Here is a 24,164-nt window from a genome sequence, read left to right as displayed (position 1 = left end):
TCAGGTTAAGTATGAATTTTATTGACCCAGCAGACAGTCACGGCTTTGTTTGTATAAATATAATCCCAGGCACTTAGAACGTGGATGTGGGACACAAGCCTGTTTGAAAACTAGCACAGGACCATTCAAATGCACCAAAGATACTCAAGATGCTCAGCCAGGTCGTTCTGTGACCTCCAGTGCAGGCCTGGCAGCGGATCCATGGTAACTCTGAGTTCTGGCTTATTGACCTAACAAGCTGTCACCCAGTCCTTAGCACTCAGTTAGGAACTCCAGTTTGGCTGCTGGGAGAAGGCTGCACGCTCAGACTGATGTCCAACCAGACCAATGAAAGTATTCCAAGCAGACCATCCATTAAACAAGAAAGTCCTTTTAATGATTGCTCCCCCAAATACCCAAAGGCACTAGTCAACACCGTGGACTAATGACCTACACATTCCTGTGATGAATACACATTTTCAGCATTACAATAGGTTTGTTGTGTTGTTTGTTTGTTTGTTTTGTTTTTTTACCAACAGCTCCCAATGGCACATGAAGTGAAATACTTCTCTCACCCACCACAGCTTTGCCCTGGATACCCTTCCATGGTTTTAGCCTGACAGAAAAAAAACAGAGCAAACAAAAACGGAGCGGTAAGGACCGTGCTGAGCTGCCAAACTCTCTGCTGTCCTCTCTCCAGGTAGCTCTGCAAACCACACAGGATCCACCCCTGTGGAACTCCAGATTCACATGGATGTAGGTCCTCTAATATCAAACCACACAGCCAGAGACTCAAAGTGGCGTGGTGGTAGAACAGAGCTGTTCCTCATGGATCTGCAGGCTCAGCCTAACGCGAGCAACACCTCGACTGAGGACAGCTGGGCACTTCTTTTACCCTCTGCAAAACCCTTTGTGATGCATCCAGTGTAAAGCTCACAGATGACATTTTAAAGGAACCACCATAAAGGAAATGCTTCAAATGGACCTTTTACAACATAACACAAGATTCCAATGACATTTGGTTAGGAAAGCACTTAGAATTTCAACACTTAGGTCCTGACAACATCGGGTCACTACGAGCTGTAAACCTTAGCTTGCAGGTGATTATATAAACCCAGCATTACAGTTTCCAGGTGTCATATAGTTACTCAACAGATTGGAACAAGAAGATAGAACTGTGATGTAAACATGAAGCTCAGAAGACCAGGACTGAGAATACCCTCTCAGCTCTTGGTAGATTTATATCTGCACACAATGAAGTCAGCGACAGCGGCGGAAGAGGTTACAGCACTTCACCTCACGCGTCGATGTCGGTGTTTAGCAAGCAGCATCTACACAACACCATCCCCTCTTTAATGTTAGCTTACAGACTCACTACTGCCTTGGAAAAAAACCCCTCCCCAGGTCAAATACTGCTGCCAGGTATCAAAACATTCAAAAGGAAATCCTTGAACCCATCTGGGTTTGTTAGTTGCCCACACGTGTAAGTGTAGATAGGTGAGAACTTGTGGAGGACCTCATCAACCTCACTTCACCTTCAGCATGGAACTACCTCTAGGTAAGAAATACAAGACCCTTTTCCAACGAGTGTAAAGGGTTTGTTTATACCTGAGACATGTTTGCATATTGATGTCTTTGCACCCTTACCTCCAGGTACTCACCTAAGCCCCTTACTCTTTTCCAGGGGCTCACACAAAAGCCCACTAGAGTTTGGTGGATTCTTCCCACTAACTCCATGGACTTTGGTTGAGTCCCTCCTTATCTAACCTGGATGCATAACTAGAGGCATAACAAAATTAACATATATACTGGTATATGCTTTGAGGGTGCCACAGCCCTGGAGCATGCTGCCCAGGGAGGTTGTGGAGCCTCCTTCTTCGGAGAGATTCCAAACCCGCCTGGACACCATCCTAGGCAGCCTGCTGTGGGTGACTCTGCTTCAGCAGGAGGGTTGGACTAGATGATCTCCAGAGGTCCCTTTCAATGCCCACCATGCTGGGATTCTGGGATTGAAACAGAAGTAGAACCACAGAATCTATCCGGTTGGAAGAGACCTTCAAGATCATCCAGTCCACCCTTTGACACAGCACTGAAGGGTCAACACCAAACCATGCCCCTAAGCACCAGGTCCACACGAGGCTTGAACACCTCCAGGGTTGGTGACTCCAGCACTGCCCTGGGCAGGCCATTCCAATGTTTGAGAACCCTTTCAGTGAAGAAATATCTCCTAATACACAGTTGCTGTACAAGCAGAGGAGCTGCTCTACACACATCCAGAGCTAATTTGCCATTCCTGGTGCTTTTCACAATGTCTGATTCAAGGAAGAGTTAAGAGTCCTTTGTGCAGGGTGGTATATTTGTCTATTTGGCTAAAAAACAACTTTCTGAAGTATTTCTCCAGGTAACAGACCACTGGCTGCACGTGACATGTGGAAAATGCTCCTTCTTGGCTGCTCTGTTCCCCTGTTCTTGAGTGATCAACCCCTTTCTCCCCACAGCGAGCCAGGAAACCATGAGTGGAGGAAGAACAAGTTGAAGTGGCTACATTACATTAAGGTCAGTTCAGCTGGACTGAGCTTTTCAAACAAATTGAGGGCATTTAGGAGCCCAGTTCCTCCTGAAACTCAAGGCATGTGGTTGCCTCACTCCCTCAGATTCATCAGGCAGTGCTGGCTGTGCCCAGCTTTTGGCTCTCCAGCTGAGTGCTGAAGCACGAGCGTTAGCAGAGACACCACCTACATAAGGCTCTTACAGAATTTCACAGTGCTACTGAATTTGTCAAACACCAAACCCAATTTAAAAGACCCTTTTGTGGTCTAAACAGCTCAGCTAAAAATAAAACCCCAACAGGTCTCACTCTGTTTTGCTTCTGACAGGGGGAAACTCCCCAGCAGTGACACATGCAAGTGGAGTGTTAGCACATCTGGTAACAGAGCAAGGAGAAAGAAGTCCTATTGAATACACTTCAGCCAATGGGTAGAACCTAGTGGAAGAGAACTCAAATGTGCTTTAAGACATGGGAAAAACCAGCAGAAATTATAGTACTGTAATCCTGAAAGACATCACAAAAGAGATCAGCTTCCAAGTAGATTTGTGTACCCTGCTCATGTTCCAGAAACATTGCTTTTTTGCACTGTATTTCACAGGGAAGAGTTGACTTCAGTGATGATGGTCAGCAAAGTTGTCTTTGTTCTCCTGTACAGACACATAATGGGAAAGAAGAGCTACATTTCAGTGGCAAACAGGACTTGACAGACCTCACAAACTCGAGAAGAGGGTGATTTAAAAGTGATATGCAGCACACTTCAGAGTAAAACAAATCCAAAGCTCTTTCTTGAGCAGAAAATATTTCTAAGACCTGACCCCTGCAGTAAACATAAGATGCAGTCCATGTTTCCAAACACAAGAAGGATGAGGACACACAGTGATGTACCCACAGTGAACTCAAAGGATGACACAGTGACATGGTAAGCATCAGATATAGGAAACTCTATTCTTGCACCTCCAGTTGGCTGCTCCAGTTTGACAACTGCTCCCATTCCACGTCTCCTTTCCGTGCTGTTCCTTCTCACACAGCAGTCAGCAGCTAAACTGGAGGAGTCTTGGTGAGAACACCTTAGCTCCCTCTCTTCCAGACCTGCCTCTCCTGAGGCAGATGATGCACACCTCCGACCTTCAGTGCTTGCTGGAGTCCTAAAGGGGCTGCCTGTCCCTCTGCCTAACTCAGGAGCTCTCTGGCTCAACCTTCCCGGCGCAACTGGCACAGCGAGGCACTTATGTGACATGTTTAAAACTGATCTTTGGTAAACACTCACACACACACACAACAACTGGGAACTAAGGTTTGACTTCCTGATCAGCAGAGAAATCCTCATTTGCTACTAGTACTCATTGAATCACACACTGGGCATTGCAAGTATAAAACAGTTTTTCACTGCCACTGCCAAAGGTTTGTTTCCATTCACCTACAAACGATGCAGTCCTGGGCTTATTTTTTTTGCCTTTTTTTTTGCCTTTTTCCCTTTTTTTAACCTTCCTTTTTTTTTATATATAAAAAATATTGTCCCTTTTTTTTCTCTTTTTTATTATTTTTTTTTCTCCCTGACTCCTCTCAAACCTTAAAGCATCCTTGATCAATAACAAGTTGGCAATAGAAAGCCAGCCCTATGGCCTCACTTCCACCTTCCATCTCCTTCTGCAGCCTTCTTTTGCAAGGCCAACTCAGTCAGAGGAGTTGTATCTTTCACAGCTTCCATTGTCTGTGAGGCAGAGCTTGGGGTCCAATGCTGCCTAACTCACACAGCCACACCTCTCACTCGGAGTGGAAGTTCTGGATGTACAGAAATGCTGAGCCTGCTCTTGGTGGGGATGTTTCCTGCTACCCATTACTGCACAGTGCTCTGGTGAGGAGAGGGACCTCATGTTTCTACTTGTGCCTGAAGAGCGATCATAGAATCGTAGAATCAATAAGGTTGGAAAAGACTTCAAAGATCATCAAGTCCAACCTGTCACCCAACACCTCATGACTACTAAACCATGGCACCAAGTGCCACATCCAATCCCCTCTTGAACACCTCCAGGGATGGGGACTCCACCACCTCCCTGGGCAGCACATTCCAATGGCTAACAACTCTCTCTGGGAAGAACTTTCTCCTCACCTCCAGCCTAAACTTCCCCTGGCGCAGCTTGAGACAGTCAAGCCAGAGCTCAACCCACCAAGAGGCAAGCCATCAACACTGATTTCCCCAAAGTGCTGCAAACAAATGTGGCTGGAACCACGCTGATGGGTGATCTGCTTTAGTGTAGCCAGCATGCTATCACCTCTAGAACCAGGCATCTCCACTGAGAGGTATTTTATGAGCTTAATTTCTCACTTTGAGTTTTACCTTAAGAGCTTGTTTAGAGCCCAGAACTTAGTGCATTTCATTTTACAGAATTAGAATCATTTACACCCTTCTCTCTTTTTTTTTCATTGAAAACACACACACACACAAAATAGAGGCCAAACACACACAGGAGAATAAATACTTGGGTGAATTACAGCGGCTTCACTTACTCTATGATCTGCTTAACGGTGCTTTAGACATTGAGCAACCAAAGAACTTTGGCAACTTGCACAAAAAGAAGGAGAGAGACGTCCTTAAATCAAAAGTGATGCTAGAACTTGCTTTAATGGGGCCTTTATTACGGAGAGAACTGGAAAGAGAGGAGTCTAAGTGCTGAGGAGATTCTGGTGGCCCTAAACTATGCCGCTTGGCACTTGTATGTGAAACGGGTAGGGCTGGTAGAGGACGGGCGGCTGTCCGTGAGCGATGTAGTAACCGCTGAAGTTTCTGTCGCTCATGTAGGGAGCGGGCTGGTAATAGCAGGTGACGTTGGCCGCGTTGGGGATGATGTTTTGCTCCCCCAGTACTTTCAGGGCCAGGATTGTGATCATGTTGAGAGTCTGCCTGCGCTCGTGCCCCATGAGGCAGACGGTGCTCTCGTTCACCACGCGGCGCAGGGTCATCAGGTAGTCATACTTGCTCTTCTCCTCGCCGATGAAGTGGTTGCGTAGGTAGGACTCGATCTTCCTCTGCTGCTCGGCAACATCTGGAAAATCAATGAAGAACCTGGAGCACATGTAGCGCTCCAGAGATTTAATTTCAGCCGGATCTGCGGGCTTAAAGTCACGCACCAGGAGGTTGCTGTACTTCAGGAGGCCGCCGCCTCTGATCTCCTCTGGGTTCCTGGTGGAAATCAGTTTGTATTTCAAGTGGTCCATCGCTTCGTCGAAGTCTCCGTACATGCTCTCAGCGATGACGGTGGGGTGAGAGTCTTCTGCCAGCTTGCAGTCTGTGGCTCTGTACACACCCAGTATGGAGTCCAGAACGATCTGGAAGGAGTCCACGCTGAACTCAAACTGCCGCCTGAGCGAGTTGACGAACTTCAGCTCCACGTTCTTGCCGCTGTTGTTGGACAGCGAGATGAGGCTCCAGCGATCGTGGTCGGTGGAGACTTTCACCATCTTCTGCACGTAGGCATCTTTCATGGTCTGAGCCGTGATCTTCTCCTTGTTAACGCACTTGGGCAAGAAGTCCAAGAGGCAGTGAAGGACTGCTTCCTTGACAACCTGGAACTCGAGCTCACTGGGAAGCTCCACCCCAAAAATGATGTCGAGGTCCTTGTAGCTGGTTCCGTTCTGCTCCACCAGGATGTGGCTGGCCGTGGAGCCGTTGAGGCGCACGTCCCGCACGCTGATCTGCTTCGCAATGAGCTGCTCCTTTACCAGGTGGATGATCTCCTTCGGCTTCACGTCCAGCGTTGGAAAATTGCCTCTCCCGTGAATAGGGATGGCCTCGGCTAAAACTTGGTCCAGGATTTTAATCTGATCCCAGGTGAGACTGCTGAATCTGTGGTCTAAGTCCTCAGTCATGGTGGAGTTGGCTGGCTAACTAGGGAGAAAGGGAAATTAAGAGGCAGGTATTAGAAGCTGCTCTTCTGCAAGACAGGCTGGCATTTTGCCCTGTCATAACCAGTGTGTGCCTTCCTTCCCTGGTGCAGTGACAAGGCAGTTCCTGTTACAGAGACACAACCCTAGCTAACTGTCTGAGTCAACCACTGCACTTGTCACAGGCTTTTAATTGAATTTTAATGTACTGGGGTTTGAAACCTGCTGAGGAGCCATTGTGTTATTGTATAATCCATGACTCAAAGCAAAGGCAGTAAACCATATAGACTTCATTTAAAACTATTCAAAGGTTAATAGCATTAAATACTCAGTGATTATAATGAAACTCTAAATAAATTTCATTGTGATGAGCTAAAATGAGCCAATTTGTTCTGTCCTGCCTAGAAATCTCCCTTTATCTTCAGTGACTTGCACCATTAAAATTACTGAAAGACCAGGGAGGTTTGTTAAAAAGGTGGAATGATGCAACATTCCCATTGTTTCACAGAATCACAGAAGTCCAGCATGGTGAAGGGTTGGAAGAGACCTCTGGAGATCATCTAATCCAACCCCCCTGTCAAAGCAGAGTCACCCAGAGCAGCTTGCCCAGGACCACGATGAGCAGGTGGGTTTGAGAAGCAGACTCCACAACCTCTCTGGGCAGCCTGGTTCAGTGCTCTGGCACCCTCACCAGAAATAAGTTTTGCCTCACATTGAGATGTTTCTGGTTTTGCCTATTGCCTCTTGTCCTAATACTGAGTGCCAGCAAAAAGTCTGGCCCTATCCTCTTGACTCCCAGTAGGAACAGTTCAGAGGGCTAAAATTCTTCAAGAATCCATGGGCATCATCCCATGCTGTGTCCCCTTCTGCCTGCTTGGTTCTCTGAGGCTAGCCAATGCTCAGATGGTTCATCAGGAAGGTTTACTGCTGAATCCTACCACATCAATTTTCCTAAATCCCAAGATAACTCCCAGGCAGATATTGTGATTTACTGAGGACTTTCTGATCAACCCCAGGGCTTGGCTGCTGTGCCTCAGAGCACTGAGTCTGGGGGTGTGTTTGCTGCTCCACCAGCTTCCTGCAGCAGGTGAACGAATTTATGGCCATAGTGGGACCTTTCTTCATGACTCGAGAGAGCAAAACTTCTTTAGTCATACAGCTATGTGGGGCAGCTCTCTGCTCTCCAGAGTAAGAGTGGGAAGCTTCTGCTCAGCCACTTTCTAGACAGGGGTACAGACACTGAAAACAACTTTGATTACTGAAAGGAATTTCTTTTCTCTGCACAAACAGAATCTTGCTTTCCTCTCCACCGTGTGACTCTCGGCTACCTGCCAACACTGCAAATGTGCTACTGAAACATCCAGAAATGTTTCTGCAGACAGATGGCTAAACCATATTTTTTTCAGCTACAGCTGAAGAATAAAGTCAAAATCCTACTGAGTAATAACCCTTCCAAAAAGTCTCTGCTGTTGTTTCTCCATCAGCAGTGCCTACAGATGTACATTGTCAGAGCTTTGCCTTCCCTCGCCTTCGGATTCCGCATTCGGAAGTGTTTTAGTAATTTTAAGTAACTTGGGAGCTGACAAATGGCTTGGGAATGTTACAGAGCTATTTTTCACTTCTTTCCACTACAGTTTCAGCTCCTAAGGAAGCTAAACAAGAGCATGTGTCATTTCCAGCACCTTTCTGGCCTCTGTACAAAGAATGGAGCTAAGCATAGGTTTGAAGCCTGGGACTTCTGCCACAGCACAGCCATTGCCAACAGGAGTTGGGTTTGGTACTGGTTGGTAGCTATTTGTGCCCTTTTCACGTTGCTATTGGGGTTGTTATTATTATTTTCATTCAAGCTGTCTTGGTTTTCTTTTTCTATTATTGTTATTATTATTATTTTCATTCCAGCTGTCTTAGTTTTCTTTTCCAACCCATCAATCTATGCCCCTATTACAAGAGGGATGTGGAGGTGCTGGAAGGTGTCCAGAGAAGGGCCACAAGAATGATCAGAGGGCTGGAGCACCTCTCCTATGAGGACAGACTGAAGGAGTTGGGGCTGTTCAGTCTGCAGAAGAGAAGGCTCTGAGGTGACCTCATTGTGGCCTTCCAGTATCTGAAGGGGGCCTACAGGAAGGCTGGGGAAGGGCTTCTCAGGGTCTCAGGTAGTGATAGGACTAGGGGGAATGGAATGAAGCTGGAGGTGGGGAGATTCAGGCTGGAGGTGAGGAGGAGGTTCTTCACCATGAGAGTGGTGAAGCCCTGGAATGGGTTGTCCAGGGAGGTGGTCGAGGCCCTGTCCCTGGGGGTGTTTAAGCCCAGGCTGGATGAGGCTCTGTCCAGCCTGATCTAGTGTGGGGTGTCCCTGCCCATGGCAGGGGGGTTGGAACTAGATGATCCTTGTGGTCCCTTCCAACCCTGAATGAAACTATGAAACTATAATCTCTCTCTTAGACCCTTTCTCTTCCCTTTGGAAAGGCAGAGGGGTTCACAGAGAGCATCTGTCAGTTGTTTAGTGGCCAGCCCAGCCCTATAACTTGACAACATCACAAGTAAATATATATCCAACCTATTCTATTCTATTCTATTCTATTCTATTCTATTCTATTCTATTCTATTCTATTCTATTCTATTCTATTCTATTCTATTCTATTCTATTCTATTCCATTCCATTCCATTCCATTCCATTCCATTCCATTCCATTCCATTCCATTCCATTCCATTCCATTCCATGTGTCCTGAAAAAACAAGACTACAATATATAGTAAATATACATATGGTTTACATACACCCTCAGCAATCCACCTTCTTGCAGGCATTTAGGAGATACAACATTTGAACTGAAAGAGAGAGGAAGTGCCACCCACAGCACTGCCTGTTTTCCATGCTTATGGCTTTCCCATTAGCTGCTTGTTGTAATGATTCCAAGCTTATTTCTTTATTACAGCAAATGATCACTAGGGAAAACTTCCTCTTTTGTAGTCTTTCCAGCATCCTAGTGTATGCTTATCATGAAAGCCAGCTGTCACAGAAAGCCACTGTGTATTCTGGAAGCAGCACAACACTGGGTGGCACAAGAAGGTTGGGAGAGGAGGTGGTTGTGTAAAGCTTTTCCTTGGCACATTTGTCATCTGTGATACTGAGAGGTCAGATGGTGGTGGAGCAGCTCTAATCAACTGGCAAAGGCAGAGCAGTCAGAAGTGTTGTACAAGTTGTAGATTTTGTTCTATGATTTGCCTGATACTGCAAAACTTAGAGAGAGTTTTTCAAGGCTGATGCTGTGCTGTGGAAGAAAGGACTTAGAGAAGAGTAAGTTGAAATTCAACCCCCTTTCCAGCAGTGGGACCCTCTTCAAACACCTTTTGAAAGTCAGAAGATGGAAGTATCCCTAAACAAGCTCAGAAATCCTTCCTTTATTGCTACATGTTCGTAGTGATTTTAGATTTTATTGCAATACACGAAGATTTTTAAATGACAGCAAAAAGGTAATGTGGGTAAATATCTCTTTTGTGTTGAAGAGTTGTACCTCAAAATGTCATTTCCCTGAAGCGCTGCTTTGTGAGTTCAGAGCTTCAACATTAACATCTGAGAACTGTCTTAGGATAAACACTAAGAATTCTGGGCTGAAATTGTGCCTTCAGCTTTGACAAGGAGGAAAATGTCCTAGGAAAACCAGGAATTAAGTTGCCAATGATGTAATTAACATCCAGAGAGACATAAATAAACTTCTCTTTCTTTAATTATCATGATCAGAACTGGTTACTTGCAGTTTGCAACCCAGAAGGACTGGAAGGACCTTCCTAGAAGGACTTTCTCCTGTTCTTTTCCTCATAAGATCTGTTCTCCAGCTTTGTTGCCCTTCTCTGGCAGCAAGAACAATGCTCAGGCACTATTAGAGTCATTAGGATCCTTATTTCTCAAAGCAGTAGCAAATTTCCTTACTGAGGCACACAGGCTAACGTCAGGAGTTGTTACTAACGCCTCAGTTACAATAAATCAACAGCAGTATGGAAGCTCTAATTAGTCAAAGTGTTGTGTAAAACAAGAGGTGAAGGGAAGAATAGAATAGAGTAGAGTAGAGTAGAGTAGAGTAGAGTAGAGTAGAGTAGAGTAGAGTAGAGTAGAATAGAATAGAGTAGAAGAATAGAATAGAATAGAATAGAATAGAATAGAATAGAATAGAATAGAATAGAATAGAATAGAATAGAAAGAATAGACCAGGTTGAAAGAGACCTTCAAGATCATCGTGTCCAACCTATCATCCAACACCACCTCATCAACTAAACCATGCAACCAAGCACCCTGTCAAGTCTTCACCTGAACACACCCCAGGCAGCCCATTCCAATGGGCAATCACTCTCTCTGTGTAAAATTTCCTCCTAACCTCTAGCCTAAACCTCAACTCACTGCATGAGACCACAGTAGCCAGATGAAGCCAAACACAAGTGAGTGCTGGAAAACATAGAGTTGTTTCAGTTGGGAAAGGCCTCCAAGATCATCAAGTCCAACTGTTATCCCAACACTGCCAAGTCCACCGCTCAGCACCACATCTACACAGGTTTGAACCCTTCCAGGCAAGGTGATCCCACCACTTTGCTGGACTGCCTGTTCCATGGCTAACCCAGGCAGCTTTCCTAATATCCAATCAAAAGCTCCCCTGGCACAACTTGAGGTCATTTCCTCTCACGCTGTCTCTTGATGCTGCGGTTGCAGTGTGGGAAGGTGTTTCGTTACTGTGGGAGCATTAAACACAGCTCTCAGTTTGATTATTTATTTTCATCTCTACATGAGAGGCTCTAATTTTGTTCAGCATGATTGGGACTCAACAATGATGAACTTGGTTGTACAATGCTGCTAAAAAATTTAGTTAAGCACCTTTCAGCATTCTGCCATACATCATCTTCCTCCAAATAAAAACCCCACCCCCAAAGCAGCTCTGGTTTTACAGCTGAATGATGAAAATCTGCCAGGCTAATGGCAGCTTTCATGCTCCACCCAACCTTCAGAGGAACAGATACACACAATCTAAAGGACAGTCTCATCTAATTTTTAGCTCATCTTTTACCAATAAACTCTTTAAGATTCTCTTTCTCTGTGCTCTGTAATGTCACTGCAGCGTATTTGCAAAGCAACGTGCTGGCATGCTGAAGCAGGATACGTCTGAAGCGGGTTTTGTGCAGCTGTGTTAGCTCCATTCTCTTCTCTGCTTTTATCTTGCTCTCCTGTTTGTCTGGTTCCCAGTTCTGTGGAACAGTTTAATGCTCCAATTGTCTGAAATCAGTTGCAAAGGGACCTTTCACAGATGAAGCCAAGTGTCTTGTCAGCTGCTGTAGTCGCCTTGCTTTTGGGGTTAAACCCCAGAGCTGCTCAGAGTAATGACTGCAGGTCTGTTGGATCTCTGGATTGCTCCTGCTCATACACATCACTAATCACTTCTGTAGTATCACAGTATTGCTAAAGTTGGAAGAGACCTCAAAGATCATCAAGTCCAACCTGTCACCACAGACCCCATGACTAGACCATGGCACGAAGTGCCACATCCAATCCCCTCTTGAACACCTCCAGGGATGGGGACTCCACCACCTCCCTGGGCAGCACATCCCAATGACGAATGACTCTCTTGGTGAAGAACTTTCTCCTCACCTCCAGCCTAAACTTCCCCTGGTGCAGCTTGAGACTGTGTCCTCTTGTTCTGGTGCTGGTTGCCTGGGAGAAGAGACCAACCCCTTCCTGGCTACAACCTCCCTTCAGGTAGTTGTAGAGGGCAATGAGGTCACCCCTGAGCCTCCTCTTCTCCAAGCTAAACAACCCCAGCTCCCTCAGCCTCTCCTCACAGGGCTGTGCTCAAGGCCTCTCCCCAGCCTTGTTGCCCTTCTCTGGACACGTTCAAGTGTCTCAACGTCCTTCTTAAACTGAGGGGCCCAGAACTGGACACAGGACTCAAGGTGTGGCCTAACCAATGCTGCTTTGTGAGTTCAGAGCTTCAACATTAGCATCTGAGAACTGTCCTAGGATAAATACTAAGAATTCTGTGCTGAAACTGTGTCTTGCTCAAGCTTTGCTTCTGTTTCTCTATTAAGCTGTAAAATATTTTGCATGCCCACTGACTCAAAGTCTGCAGCTGGTGTTAGCTCTGAAGGCAAGAATGTCAAATGTGGAAGGAGTCCCAGCCATCCCTTCACAGACACGACAGAAGGAGAAGCAGTAAAGCATCTGGGGCATCCTCTAAGAGGGACAGAGTTAAACTGGTTTGACAGTGCTTTTCCTGAGTTTTTCCTTCCATTTGTGCTAATGTGTGCAGTGAAGATACTGTTTATTTATCCTGTTATCATGAGATAACGCATCAGCTGCCATAAGTTTTCAGTACAGTTGCCATCTAGTTACCCTGAAATAACAAATAATAACTCCAGGCCATATGCTCCTCTCCTGTGAGATAAGGCTGCATGGTGTGCAAAACACACTGCAGCAGAAAGCAATCTGCTTGGACTGTGCCACAGAACATCACCTTCAAGCACAGAACAAGTAAGCAGAGAAGGAGGAGAGGCCCTGTCAACACAAAAATGTTCTCCAACTCAACCCAAGAACCTGGGAAAAGAAGCAGAGCCATGTGCCAGCCTGCTCCAGCCTCTTCCCAGATTAAAAGGATTTTCAGAGCAGCCCTACTCTACTGTAGCACAAAGCTGGGAAAGGAACCACGCAGCCTACACCTCTGCTGGAACATTCTAGGATGTTGGCCTGATGAGCTGGGAGTTCTGAGGAGGGATAAAATAACCAAGGAATTTAATTTGGGCAGCCAGAAGGAATAGATAACCCATGGTCTGTCATGCTGGAGATTTGGGGATTTTTGGGTGTTGAGTTTTTCCAGCATGACTCACAGAACACTCATCCCTAGCTTCACGTGGGTCTCCTCACAGGGCAGCATTTTCAAGGCCAGTTAGATAAAGCCTTTGTGTCAGTTGCCACAACACACCAGGTTCCTTCTTACAAGGCATCCAAGTTCAAGCAAACAGGGCATGAGGTGCACTCAGTCTTCTCATGTGCTCTAAAATAAATTAGTGACTTAAAAAATAGCTATTATGGGTTAGAGTTGGGCCAGACACTAGATGAGTGACACTAGATAAGTGACAGCTACTCAACATGAAGCCCTCTCCCTTGCCAAAGAGAAGAGAAAGGCAGTGAAGGAGAGAGACTGGTGGGTTGGGAAAGAACACTACACCATTTTGAATGGAAATAACCATAAAATGAAGGAGGTACAAATAGGCACAAATCAATATTACACCCAGCTCCTGATGGCAATGACATCACTGTCATCACTGATGCTGTGGTAGGCACTGGAGAGTTCCCACACTGGATTCAACAGCAAATGGAAACCAGATTCATGAACGGGATTCAGGAACCCGTGACTTGAGGTCAAAGGCAGAACAGGCAGAGTACTCCTTGGACGCTGGCTATTGAAGAAGAGGCTTGACCCTGGTGATCCCTCAGCTCTATACTGACTATGACATACATGGGATGGAATCCCTTGCTGGTCACCTCAGGGTCACCTGAACCGTCTGCTCCTTCTCACAAGGAAGGCCTTTTATTGTGCACCCCAATGTGACCCACAAGATTTAGCAGTGACCTTGGTCTGCATCCCAGCCCTTGGTACTGACTCTAACCAGCAGCAGCACTGCTAGAAGCAGTCTGTGAACACATGCCAGGAAGTCCAGACAGTGCCAGCACTGAGAAGAGACTCCCAGGCAACCAGCACCAGAACAAGGGGACACAGTCTCAAGCTGCGCCAGGGGAGGTTTAGACTCGAGGTGAGGAGAAAGTTCTTCACTGAGCGAGTCGTTCATCATTTTAATGTGCTGCCCAGGGAGGGGGTGGAGTCACCATCCCTCGAGGTGTTCAAGAGGGGATTGGATGTGGCACTTGGTGCCATGGTCTAGTCATGAGGTCTGTGTTGATAGGTTGGACTCAATGATCCTCGAGGTCTCTTCCAACCTTAGTGATACTGTGAGACCGAGCTGGGAAGGGAAATCCCTGAAGAGAACCAGCTCTGCTCTAACTCAAGGCAGGACACTGACATGCAATACTTAAGTCTGTCTGGGGCTGTGGTCACCTCTCAGAAGTAACTGCTTGAGGTATAGATCTAATTTTACTATGGAATGCATAGCAGGGACTAACTCCTCAACAATGTTTGCAGAGAGAATCCAACCCCCCACCGGCTCACCGTGGCAGGACGGCTGGCAAGCATGTATTGCAGTGGAGTTAATGGGATGACTCACTGGATCCTTTGGTAAAAAGATGAATTGTCATCTCCTCACTGACAAAGACATGGACCTCCCAGGGAAAGCTGCAGGGGGAAAGAAAGAAGAAAACAAAACAACAAACAGTAACATTCATTTTGAGATAAATGTTAACTACCAGTCACCTGCTGTGCATCATCAGCCATGCATTGCACCTTGGCAGTCCTGCAGTCATAACCATAGCCTTTTAAGTTGGAAATGATAAGGTAGAAGCAGTGGAAGTGTTTATAAAGATGCTGGGTTGCAGGTCATACTTAAGCCTCTGCAAGGATGTTAACAAACTTACTGCCTCCTCGATGGGACTGTGAAGAAGAATTTGATGTTACTGATAGGCAGAAACAGAGTGGAATCACATCAAAAGAAATGGAAGTAGTAAGGACTCAGCAGAATTAGACATTAAATGGTGTGGTGGACTCAATTCTTTCTGCAAGTGTGTGTGGATGGCAGGAGGTTTTGTTTCCTGGCAGGCAAGGTTGTTGGTTCATTCAGAGTAAGAGCAGCCTGTTGAGCCTGTTGCTGCAGTTTCCATGACTGGCCCATTGACTGGTTGCACAGGACTTGCAGCTGGCTTTGCAAATACCTTTATCATAGCATCAGAATGGTTTGGGGTTGGAAGGGACCTTAAAGACTATCTAGTTCCAACCCCCTGCCATGGGCAGGGACACCTCCCACTGGCCCAGCTTGCTCAAGGCCTCATCCAACCTGTCCATGAACACCTTCAGGGAAGGGGGAATCCACCACCTCCCTGGGCAACCTGTTCCAGTGTCTCACCACCTTCACTGGAAAGAATTCCTTCCTAATTTCCAGTCTAAATCAGCCTTCCTCAAGCTTAAAGCTGTTCCCTCTCATCCTATCACTACAAGCCTTTGTAAAAAGTCCCTTCTTGTAGCCCCCCTTCAGGTACTGGAAGGCTGCCCTAGGGTCTCCTTGGAACCTTCTCTTCTCCAGGCTGCACAGCCCCAATTCTCCCAGCCTGTCCCCATAAGGAAGGTGCTCCAGCCCTCTGATCATCCTTGTGGCCTCCTCTGGACCTGTTCTAATGCTGGCATAAAGGCACCAATTTGTCTCTGTGTCTCATTGCAATGCTGACAGCTTGGTGGCTTTTTCTGGGCATTTCTCCAAAGACCTCCACTCCAGCATCCCATTCTACAGAGCTCACAGCACCAAGACACCTTAACTCCCCTGAGCAGGGCCCTGCCCCCTGTATGACTTGAAGTACACATGGATTTACTCCTTGTTGCTGAGCTGTGTGTCACAATCTCAATTTCTGTGCTGAAAGTGGATGTGCTTCTGAGTGAAGACAGTTTTGCAACTACAACCCGAGTCTAAATGCATGCAGAACCTGCAGGATGGCCCAAGGAGATCTGGACTCCATCTTTCACTTCATTAGAAATACGATGGGGTTTTCCTTCATGCTACAGCAGGCAGATTTTTATCAGTGACTATGCCAGTTTAGTGCTGCCAGAAGCCCACTGCTTGCTTTCCTCACTCTGTGGGGACTGATCTGCTGTGCCAGAAACCAGCTGCAGCTTTCATTTACACTCCAACTCATGATGGGCTACTAATTGAATGAATACATGCTCCTTGACTTGCTCCCCAAATCCTTGCTGTGATGGCTCATATTTGCAGCTGGGAATAGAGGGTTAACTCTGGCAAAGGCTGAGTGCTGGTTAGGCTGAAAGTGAGAGGCCAGTTCCATCTTCAATGGCAAGGAAAAGGAGTTCTGGGTTGCTTGGATAAAACAGGCTCAGCACATGAGACTGACAGACTGAGAGACTTGGGGCTCTTCAGCCTGGAGAAGAGAAAGCTCCAGGGAGATCTTATAGCAGCCTTCCAGTACTTGAAGGCAGCCCACAGGAGAGCTGGAGAGGGACTTTGCAAAAAGGCAGGTAGTGAAACAAGGAGCAATGGCTTCAAACTGGAAGAAGCTCAATTTGGATTGAACACTAGGAAGAAATCCTTCCCCATGATGATGGTGAGGCACTGGGACAGCTTTCCCAGAGAAACTGGGGAGGCTCCAACACTGGACGTGTTCAAAGCCAGGTTGGATGTGGTCTTGGGCAACCTGGGCTAGTAAGAGCAGTCCCTGCCCACGGCAGGAGGGTTTGTAACTAGATGATCTTTAAAGTCCTTTCCAAGCCAGGATTCTATAGAGAGTCTGGCCTCCTGAAGAAAAAGCCAGAGCAATAGCTAATCAGTTACTTTAAAATATAACTATCATTTAGCCTTTTTAACAATGAACTATTGTTATTTCTTTCTGTGCAAGGGTGGAAGGTTTAATGGATCTGTCCTAGCCACTAATGGATATATCATCATGATAGCAGAGATTAACACTAGACCAGAATGAATGGCTTCCCCTGGTGATATTTAGGGGAAGGAGAGAGAGACCTTTATAATTTTTATTTTGCAGAGGAACAGCCATTAGAACAGAACATGGTCAGAGGAGCAGCAGCTGAGATTGATGAGGAGCTTTGGCTGTTGGGACATTCCTCTCAGTGGCCACCTTGTGTTGGCTCTGTCTCTACAGCAACAAGTCCATGGGTTCATTGCTCTGCACTTCAGGTTTCCAGGATTTTTCTAACTGGAGTAAATATAAAAATGGCCAAGAATATTCTTGAAGAAGAGGAAAATTCTCCTAGCCCTGCATTCAAGTGTGAATTGTTCTGCCACACACTGACAAACTCATTTCACAGCCTTCTACCCAAGTATATAACAAGCATGAGAATGAGCAGGGTGTAGGAAATAGCCCCTGGGGTTTCCCCCTCTGACATGCTGTGCCATGAATACTGTGTGGGAGCACACTCCCAGCTAGTCACTGCTTTTGGGTGTTGCCACTCCTGGGTCCCATCACTGACCCTCAAACCTGTTGGGCACCTCTTGCATGGGCGTCGAGGAGAGTGGACAGCTCAGACACTTTATGAGCTGACCCAGGGCGTTTCAAGGCGATTCCCCTGCATCAGCAAGAACCAGAGCCAAGGATCCTCTCCAGAGATGCCTGTATCCTCCCTTCTGCCTGCCAGCTTCCTTCTGCTCTGCTCAGCTCCTCAGACTAATACCAAAAGCTATTTGCTCGAGTACTCCAGATACCAGTGACTCAATCCAATGGAGCTCACTTATCAGAAACTCTCATTTTTATGACTAAACTGCAGCAAAAGCAGGCAAGGTAAAGGATGAAACAATCCTCCTTTGCCATCTATTAGCCATCTTTGTAATTATCTCTCCTCTTCAAATGCCAGAGGAAGAGGGATGAGCCATCCAGCGTGCCATTACAGTCCTAATTCTGGGTTGTTCTCAGAGGATAAAGTGTGTTACAAAGTTAAGGCTCTCCAGAGGCTTCCTCCTCTCACTCACACCAAGGGAGACCCACTGAGTTACAAAAATGTCCCCAAGAACCTGCCTTGTGGGATGGCATTGGCCATGGAAGCAGGAGAGAATCCCACCAGGTTTGCAGCTGTGTCTGTGTTAGGGAAGCACAGAAACAGAATTGTTTTGCTTGGAAAAGCCCTTTAGGATCATTGAGTCCAACTGTTCCCTAGCTCCACCGAGTCTGGGGCTAACCCATGTCCCTCAGCACCACACCTCTGCCTCTTTTAAACATCCAAGGGACAGGAATTCAATCACCTCCGTGGGGAGCCTGTTCCAGTCTTTCAGAGCCCTTTCAGTGAAGAGGCTTCTTCCAGTCCCAACCTTTCCTGGGATAACTTGGGGCCATTTCCTCTCATCCTACCACTTGGATAGAGAAGAGGATAAGACCTATCTCACTCCAGCTTCCTTTTAGGGAGTTGTAGGGAGTGACAAGCATCTGAGGAGACTGAGGGGAGCCTCAGTCTCCTTGCCTCCAGGCTGCTCAACCCTCGTTCCCTTGACCACTCCTCAGAGGACATTTGCTCTAGACCCTTTGCTGGCTTCACTGCCCTTCTCTGGACACCAGCACCTTAATGCCTTTCTCATTTTGAGGTTGTGAGGATCCTAAGACTGAGTCTGAGAGGGTCCCCCCACAATACACACAGCAAAGGGAATGGATTCCACTTTTTTACTGGCAGTTTTTAAAAAGATAAGGAAAAGAAGAGCTGGGAGCTGCATTGAGTTCATCCAATCAGTACAATGCTGCTTCCCCCCCCTGAATCAGAGCTGAGCCACTGAAGGACTGAGGGTGGAGTACAATGGATTTGGAGAATTTTCCTTGGGGTGAGCCAGAAAGCTGAAGACAAATCCAGGCGTGTTCCACAAAGCTCTCTGTGCATCCCTCCTGCTCTGCTCTAAGTATTTGCTATCAAGCAATTATCCTGTTTCACTCCAGAATTACTTTCTGGCAGAAGACATGAACCCTGGGCACAGGCTGCTTTTGTTGAGCAGTCTGGAATCCCTCCAAAGAGAGGCTCGTGGTGACTGCTACAGCAAGTGCTGAGTTTAAATTGAGTTGGAAGATACTTCTGTGCCCAGGATGAGGCTGGGCTGGCACCCTCCGCGGGAATGTGTCTCACAAGCTGAGGTCCTCTTCAGGAACTGCTGTGGCTTCCACTGCTTCCTGTATTACTACTTCTCTTTGTCATGTTAACACAGAGTTATTTATTTAGTTTTCCATTAACTAAAACTCATTTCCATATTTGAACTAGGCAGTTGCTCTCTGGCTGTACCCTACAGAAGTGGGACTCCTTTCACTGCTGCTTTCCCAGCTACACTCTAAAAGTGGGGCAAACCCACGTGAATTATTTATTTGCTTAAAAGTGTTGCACCACAAAATCATCACAGAACGCTTTAGCTTGAAAGGAACCTTTAAAACTCCTCCAGTCCAACCCCACAGCAGTGAGCAGGGACATCTGCAACTAGAGCAGCTTGCTCAGAGCCCCACACAACCAGAGCTGGAATGGTTCCAGGGGTGGAGCATCCACTACGTCTTTGGGCAACCTGGGACAGTGCCTCACCACCCTCAGTACCAAAAATGTCTTCCTTGTATGTAGTCTAAATCTCTTTTTTTTTTAGTTTAAACCCATCACTCCTTGTCCAGTCACAGCAGGCCTTGATAAAAAGTCTGTCCCCAGCTTTCTCACAGGCCCATTAAGTATGGAAAGACCACAAGAAGGTCTCCTTGGAGCCTTCTGCAGGCTAAACAACCTCCACTCTCTTAGCCTGTCTTTGTAGGAGAGCTGCTCCAGCCTGTGGATGATACTTGCTGCAAAAGAGTTTATTCATAGTTCTGCATCTTAGTTCTAGGATTCCCCTGCAACACAGCTTTCTGACAGCTGAAATGTTTTCAGAGCAAAGCAGAAAAACTGTGTGACACCACTCAAACTACGTCAGGAAAAAGGCTTCCAGCTACGGCACCAGGATCATGAAATGTCTCAGCAGACATTTTTACTCAAACCCAGCAGATCCAGAGAGGTGATTCTGCCACTTTGCTCTAGTGAGACCTCACCTGGAGCACTGTGTCCAGCCTTGGAGCCCTCAATATAGCAAGGACACAGACCTGATGGAGCAGGTCCAGAGGAGGGCCATGAAAATGATCAGGGGGTTGGGAGCACTTCTGCTATGAGGACAGGCTGAGGGAGCTGGGGGTGTTCCACCTGGAGAAGAGGAGGCTCCAGGGCGACCTAACAGCAGCCTTCCAGTACCTGAAAGAGGCCTACAGGAAGGACAGAGACTGTTTGCGAAGGCCTGCAATGGCAGGACAAGGGCCAGTGGCTTCACACTAGAGAAGGGCAGATTTAGCTTGGATATTAGGAACAAGTTCTTTACTATGAGGGTAGTGGAACACTGGAACAAGTTGCTCAGGGAGCTGGTTGAGGCGCCTTGCCTGGAGATATTCAAGATGAGGCTCTCAAGGAGGCCCTTGGCAACCTGATCTAGTTGAGGATGTCCCTGCTGGCTGCGGGGAGGTCGGACTGGATGACCTTTGGAGGCCCCTTCTGGCCTGGACCACTCTATGATACTAGATGCAGGGAGAGGATGAAGCACTGCTAAGGCAAAGAAAGAGGCTGGGGCTGCAGCAAAGCCATGGGTACTCGTGACTTCTCCACCACCACTATCAATAATGCATAACCACCACCCCGCGCCGGCAGCACCGCTGCCTGAGCCAAGCTTCCCAGCACCAAACGGGAAAACATCTGACCTGACACGGGATGTCAAGAACACAGGACCTGCTAGATAAGCAAAGATCCAGCACAAAAGGTAATGGAGAAGAAAATCAGCTGATGTTGACAGCAAGTGACATCTGCTGCACCAGTCTGGAGTGCTTTAAGGAAGAACTCCGTTCTTTTGTTAATATGTACTGAAAGGAAGAGCTTTGAGAGCCCCGGAAATGTCTCGGCTAGACGGAACCTGCAGGGATGGTTTATCTGTGAGCAGTTCTGCCACATAAACAAGCCATGCTCAATATCATGCTTGGATTTTGCAGCTATCTGTGTTCTCCCTCTGGTTAATTCTGCATGGCAGTAGAGAACAGGCCCGCTGCTGATTCCCTGTGGTACCTGAGATTCTGTACTTATGCTCTGAATAATTGTTTTTGCATGAAGACAATGCTGGCAAAGCCAGACCCTAACTTCCAAAAGGTTTCCTTTTCTGAATGTTTGAGTCCTAATGGCAGAAATTTGGTTCTCCAGCCCATAAAATAGTGTGAGTTGGAAGGGACCGTAAAGCTCATCCAGTTCCAGCCCCAGCATCCTACTAGACCAGGTTGCTCAAGGCTCCATCCAACCTGGCTTTGAACACTTCCAGGGCTGAAGCTTCCACAATATCTCTGGGCAAACCTTCAAGGGGAGGAATGTCTTCCTAATGTCTAGTTTAAATGGGAGCAGAACCATGCCAGAATGTGCATGGCTGGGGATTTGACTTCAGTGAGGGAAATTCTGAGCTAACTTCCATTCTATGTGGACCATCCCTCTCTCCATGTTACCATGTTGGTGAAATGTGACTTGGAGTTTGCCTACAAATCTTGTAACTGTGTTCATTGAGCTGCACTCTGAAAACCACTGGGAATTAAACACAGACAGGTAAGATGTAGATATGAGATAAAAGACATAGATATGACATGTAAGATATATGTATGCCTTAAATCCCTAAGACAAATTGTATGCAGATGACTATCAAGCTGCTGGGAACTCCCCACTGTCAATATCCTCAGGGTGAACCACCAAGAGCAGCTCACCATGAATGAAAGAAGCAAAGCAGAGCAATGGCCACCAACATTTTCACCCCTTGCTGTGGCCAAGTACTGACAGCATGGACCAAACCTGTTCTGGAGGTGAGGAACCCTGCCAGGAGTCCCAGGGCTACAGCTGACGATGTAGTCTGATCATTAGAGCCTGGAATTTGGAAGGCCATGAAAGCAATCCAGACTAGCAGCATTCTGCAAGCAATGGATTGAATTTCATTCCTTCAAGCAGTGTGCATTAATGAATGAACTTCCACTGCCAGCCTAAAACTCTGCTTCATTTACTCTCCAAAATAACTCAGTCTCAATGTGATTTCGATGTGATGTTTCAAGGAACTAGGTCCACGTAGCTCTTCCTAATTTATAGTAGCTTCATAGATTGTCAGACTACTGCATCAGCAGTTACTTCTGAACTTGAGCAGGAGCTGTTCATGTGCTCTGAGGGGCAGAGACTTAAGTGCAGGCCTTTGTCACAAGGCTGGATGTTAGATATATCTCTCCTTCTTGCAGCTGAATCATTACAGAGCACATAATCCTTACTACTGTCTGATGCCTAATGAGGCAACAAAAGTAAATTTACTCTGAAGTTATGTCTCTAATGCATAGCTGAGCAGGGGCAGTGTGCAAGCAACACTGCCACAAGGTCAAAGGTCTGCAGCAACTGGAAATTAAAGTAATTATTACTGCTCTCTTTAGACTAAGCTGTGGGAATGCAAGAGGGCTAAGGTAGAAGAGTAGAAAGTATAATCCAGACTGTTCCATTCTCCCCGCCACGCATCAAGCCCTTATTCCTCACTCCTGGATGCTGCAGCCACGGCACACATAAGGATGAAAGGACAAGGGGATGGGTTGTGCATTTCTGAATGAGACATCCACGTCACATCTGACTCTATAGTTACAGGAGAACACAAGAGCAGAAAGTGTGGGAGAGTCCCCGCTCTCAATTCACTTTCATTTCCTGGCCTTTAACAGCGATCCACATCATTATTCATAGCAATCTTCTTGCTTTTTATAGGAGCCATGAACAAACTGCTACTGTTAATGCAGCACGCGGGAGACAACGTGTATGTCTGGGTAGTCAACCATGCTCCTTTTGATGGCATCATAAACACCAGATCAAAGACAGGCAGTGGCTTAACACATACCAAAGAATCCTGCTCGTGGATGGGAGAAGGCGGTGAGCACGGGAGAGTGATTTCCTGTCTGGGAAGACACAGAAACCTGTCTCTGAGATGCTGGAAACCAATTTTGCTTTGCACACAGGAGTATCTCCCTCTCTGGAGATATTCAAGATGCACCTGGATGTGTGACTGTGTGCTCTGGTATAGGTGATCCTTGCTCTGGCAGGGGGGTTGCACTGGATGATGTTTCGAGGTCCATTACAGCCCTTAACATTCTGTGATTCTGGTTTGAAAAACACTTCCAAATAGTTTTGGGCAGAGGATCCCAGCTCGCTGTCTGCCCATCACCTCCAGGCGCTGTCCTGCCCACACAGCTTTTGCTGATTATCTAGGAAGGGCCTCAGATCCTAGGGGCTGCTTTATAGTGTCTCGACGAGATGACAGAGCTACCAGCACCTAAACGGGCAGCAAAGCACGAACGCCACATTTCTGCTGCTTGTGCTATGAATTCAGCGAGGCAGCTCTTGCCCAAAATTCAGGAAGTTTGTAGGATTCATGCAACCGAACACCCACTGCCACGAGAACCTCCCCCTGCCTCCCCCCCCCCAAGCGATTTCCAAAGTGGTCTTTCTATAAGTTGATAAAGTTTACACGGGAAACGCTTTCCAAAGGCCGAACCCGAAGCAATGATTCCAGGTCTGGCAAAGTTTTGTAACTAAGACCAACGGCTCCAGCGGCCCCGGACGGATGCACCTGCCCCAGGCACAGCCGCTCGGTAGCTCGGGATCCCGCACCAGCCGAGCTGGAACACGGGCTGCTCGGCGGAGAGGGCAGCCGCCGAGCACCGCCGCGCTCCGGCCGCGGCCACCGGCCCTTGCCCGCAGCTTCTCCCGCCGCCCCGCTTCCCCGCGCCCGCCCGCCGGGAATCGCCGCGCAGCTCGCCGGCCGCCGAGGCGGGGTGATGGGGACCGGCGGGGGCTCACGGAGGGCAGCGAGGGGAGACTCACCGTGCGGCCGACACCCCTCCGGTAGCGCAGGCCCCGGCGCTGCTCCCGCTCGGGAGAGGCTCCGCCGAGCCGGGGCCGCCGCTGCTGTCCGCGGCCGCGCTGGTGCTGAAGCGTCCCGCCCCTCCCTCCCGCCCGCCTCCGCCGGCCCTTGTACCGTAAACCGGTGGCCATGGCAACGCGCGTCACACGGACCGGGGG

The 24,164-nt window shown here is 47.4% G+C and overlaps 1 protein-coding gene across 2 annotated transcripts; it reads right to left on the bottom strand.

Annotated features, from left to right (window-relative positions):
* On the bottom strand, positions 1–24,041 carry TENT5D (terminal nucleotidyltransferase 5D). Of its 2 annotated transcripts, none has more exons than XM_068157644.1 (3): positions 23,967–24,041; positions 14,613–14,735; positions 1–6,413 (listed from the first exon to the last, which is right to left on the bottom strand). In XM_068157644.1, exon 3 carries the CDS (start codon positions 6,392–6,394, stop codon positions 5,219–5,221), a length of 1,176 nt encoding a protein of 391 aa, XP_068013745.1. In that variant the 5' UTR covers positions 6,395–6,413; positions 14,613–14,735; positions 23,967–24,041; the 3' UTR covers positions 1–5,218. The 2 variants fall into 2 exon arrangements, with proteins under 2 accessions (XP_068013745.1, XP_068013744.1); XM_068157643.1 differs by having other exon boundaries at positions 1–6,409.
* Positions 24,042–24,164: the final 123 nt, after the last annotated feature.

Source organism: Melanerpes formicivorus, unplaced genomic scaffold (assembly GCF_026170545.1).
Source record: "Melanerpes formicivorus ecotype bairdi unplaced genomic scaffold, bMelFor1.0.p_v2 SCAF_37, whole genome shotgun sequence".
NCBI lineage: Eukaryota > Metazoa > Chordata > Aves > Piciformes > Picidae > Melanerpes > Melanerpes formicivorus.
This window is presented reverse-complemented; position numbering and strand designations above follow the sequence as displayed.